Source organism: Coenobita brevimanus, unplaced genomic scaffold (genome assembly GCF_032717465.1).
Source record: "Coenobita brevimanus isolate Jiangsu-jjx unplaced genomic scaffold, ASM3271746v2 jjx.HiC_scaffold_2783, whole genome shotgun sequence".
Classification (NCBI taxonomy): domain Eukaryota; kingdom Metazoa; phylum Arthropoda; class Malacostraca; order Decapoda; family Coenobitidae; genus Coenobita; species Coenobita brevimanus.
Genome location: NW_027643745.1, coordinates 14,284 through 17,500, shown reverse-complemented (window position 1 = coordinate 17,500; position 3,217 = coordinate 14,284). Strand labels below are relative to the sequence as shown.

Here is a 3,217-nt window from a genome sequence, read left to right as displayed (position 1 = left end):
AAACTAGTAATTAAGTTCCAGAAATTGCCCAGTCCTATCAGGTGAAGACAAATAGACTGTAGCGCCATAAAGAGCTGTCTGAATAAGAAATTTGGCACCGATGGAATTAGGAGGCCTTGAACTTAGGAATGTCGGATATTGTGTGTGTTTGCCGACGTGTTTATGGTTATTATGATCATACAGTGAGGAAACAAAATGACAGCATCGTTCTTTTTGTATCGTAAACACCCAAGTGGTGTGGAAGAGGGACGCCTTCATGTGGTGGCTCCGATATAACACGGCGGCTACACTGCCTGGTTATGGAAACGTCCCTCAACTGCTTCCTATCCTCGGAAAGAAGGATGGTGGACTATAGGAGTGCAGCTTAAGACTACAGGCCATCGGGTTCACGTCCAGATGGGATTTCAACCACTGCTACTATTATTTCTACTACTATTACTGCTACTACTACTACTACTACTACTAATCTAACTTAAAGATCCTTAACCGCTTTCTGCCCAGATGGAGGCCAGTTGTAGTCATCATCATCATCATCATCCTACCCCCTCCTTCCCACCTAAAAACATGGGGTAAGGTAGGGTCCAAAGAAGAAAGTTTAGAGAGGCGAGCATTATCAAGTGCATGCCTAGTGAAATGGCCCAATTCACATGACATTCTCTCCTCTGAATACTGAATGGCTTTAAAAATTTCCAAACACCTTTTCCATAGCGATTTATTCTGCCCATAACACGTCAGTATCTTTTTGTATGCTGTGGAAAAGGTGTTATGAAACCTCCACAGCCCATTGAAGATTTTTTTTTAATTCAAAGTAGAGAGAAGCAAAAACTGGAAGCCCCGATGGTTGTTTCCTGAGAGAGAGAGAGAGAGAGAGAGAGAGAGAGAGATCCATTCATACGGGTCAGGGCTAAATATTCGGACATAAACTATATTTTTCACCTCGTTCCAGTGCTAGTAGATTTCGATGCAATCCCAGCCCTGTACTCTCGTAGGGTAAGGAAGCTCCCTAATTTTTCTTCCTTAGCGATTTAGTTTCGAATCCGGCTAGTGAATATCTTTCTGTACGCTGTTTATGCAGAAAATGCCGATACTGGAAGGAATTATTTAACACAAAAGAGGACAGTAAAGTGTAATAAACAAAATAAATTGATTAAGAAAAGGTGTAAGAAAGCTCCCTTAACCGACGGGAATACAGTTGTCCAACTCTCTAATGCAGGCGTTATCCTAAACTTTCAGTTAGCTCTGTTTAGCTCTATACTTTCACATGAGCTCTAAAAATGTCTTCCTCAGTCTGTATTTCCCTGTGCCTGTGAACTCCAGTCTTTTAAACTCAATCCAGATATCACGAAAGGAACCGATCTTGTATTTGCCTCTCTCTTGTTTGTTTGTTTTTAGGGAACAACTATGATGGTTTCTAGCCTTTGGTTCCTTCTCTGCATTAAAAAAAAAAAAAATGAAAGTGTGTCCACGTCTATACAAAACTGATTGTCTCCTGGTGGCAAATGAACTTCCTTCATAATAACAATTGGGGAAAGGGCAGTGCAAATTAGTGAATTGCCCATAGTCTTATATTCATATCGTTAACCTTCATCATACTCTCTTACACTCTGCCTCTCATCCAGTCTTTGATCGTCCCTGTCTGCCTATCATCCAGTCTTTGTCCATGTCTGCCTCTCATGCAGTCTTTGATCGTCCCTGTCTGCCTCTCATCCAGTCTTTAATTGTCCCTGTCTGCCTCTCATCCAGTCTTTGATCGTCCCTGTCTGCCTATCATCCAGTCTTTGATTGTCCATGTCTGCCTCTCATCCAGTCTTTGCTCGTCCCAGCAGGAATGTTGGGATCCGGGGCTAGGTTACTTTGTTCAGACATTAAAGACAAGAGTCATCAATCGTTTGCTTCTGAGTGGCCTTATGTAAGCACCGAGATTCTACCAACCCTAGGACGTAAACCTTTGTGGGCCACATACGGTTAGAGCACCTTTATCTTTCACTCGTAAGAGGTAGTTTTTCATTATATTCAAGCTCTCTCCACTCATTTTCATTCAGGATACAGGAGATTTTCAATCTGGTGGGGCTAGATGTAAGCTTCAATAACTCTGTCACAACTATGAGTTTTAATGAAACTGAAGGAAATCGTCTGGGAAAAGAAAGGTTAAAATGCAAAATATGAATGGAATGAGGAGCTTATTCAATCACCACATATATATATATATATATATATATATATATATATATATATATATATATATATATATATATATATTTATACGGCTGCCCACTGCGCTGCACACTACCCCATGGATCAGATCTACGTCACACTTGGAGACCATTGGAGAGACCCGACCAGACCGACACGGTACACCATTACAGCGCAGGTCTCCAAAGTCATCATACACGAGGCCTACGACAGGCAGACGGTGAACAACGACATAGCTCTCCTGGAACTGAGTGAGGCAGTGACCTACAGTAACGGCGTGAAACCAATCTGCCTGCCCTGTTCCGTCACACAACAGAAACTCGAGGGACAGAACGGGATCGTAACTGGCTGGGGTGCGACGTCCTCTGGAGGATCATTCAGCGAGGTGCTACAGGAGGTGGAGCTTCCCCTGATGTTCACTGCAGACTGCCAAGGCTACCTAGGGAACTTCGTGACCTCAAACATGATCTGCACCTACAAGCACAACCACGATGCCTGCCAAGGAGATTCTGGAGGTCCTCTGGCTTGGAAGGGAGAAGACGGGAGGTATTATCTCGTGGGGGTTGTGTCCTGGGGCTACGGTTGCGCCGGTGTGGACACTCCCGGGGTATATGCTAAGGTCACCCACTACCTCGCCTGGATTCAGATAAAGACGGGTATCACTGTATGTCCGTAGAGCCATAACTTACCAGCAACCACATACAGACGTGAGCTAAAAGTTGTATTCTAAGTTGCTTTGGAGATTCCACAACCCTTCTTTCCGAGCAATTATTTCACACATATACCCTTTAGCACCGTCTGGTTGCATCTGAGATTTAGTAGCATCTCTTCCTCGGCTACCTGTTTGCATATTACAACTTATTATCGTCTTGTATGCTATTAATGTAAAATATGTTGATATAACGACGATATAAATAACAGAGAAGCGAATCTTAGGTATAAAAAGCAAACTAAGCCGCTCAAGAATATGTGCCAGAGATGGGATGGGCAGCTATGAAGTAAAAAGGGAATATGGCACGATAAC

The 3,217-nt window shown here is 43.1% G+C and overlaps 1 protein-coding gene across 1 annotated transcript; it reads left to right on the top strand.

Moving 5' to 3' along the window:
• The first annotated feature begins 2,273 nt into the window (after nt 1-2,273).
• Nucleotides 2,274-2,900, top strand: LOC145390065 (trypsin alpha-3-like). Its single transcript, XM_080265139.1, has one exon. The coding sequence runs from the start codon at nt 2,294-2,296 to the stop codon at nt 2,867-2,869; it is 576 nt and encodes a 191-aa protein (XP_080121265.1). The 5' UTR covers nt 2,274-2,293; the 3' UTR covers nt 2,870-2,900.
• The last annotated feature ends 317 nt before the right edge of the window (nt 2,901-3,217 follow it).

Coding starts and splice junctions, on each gene's coding strand:
- LOC145390065 (XM_080265139.1), top strand. CDS start 2,294: ATGGATCAGATCTACGTCACACTTGGAGACCATTGGAGAGACCCGACC.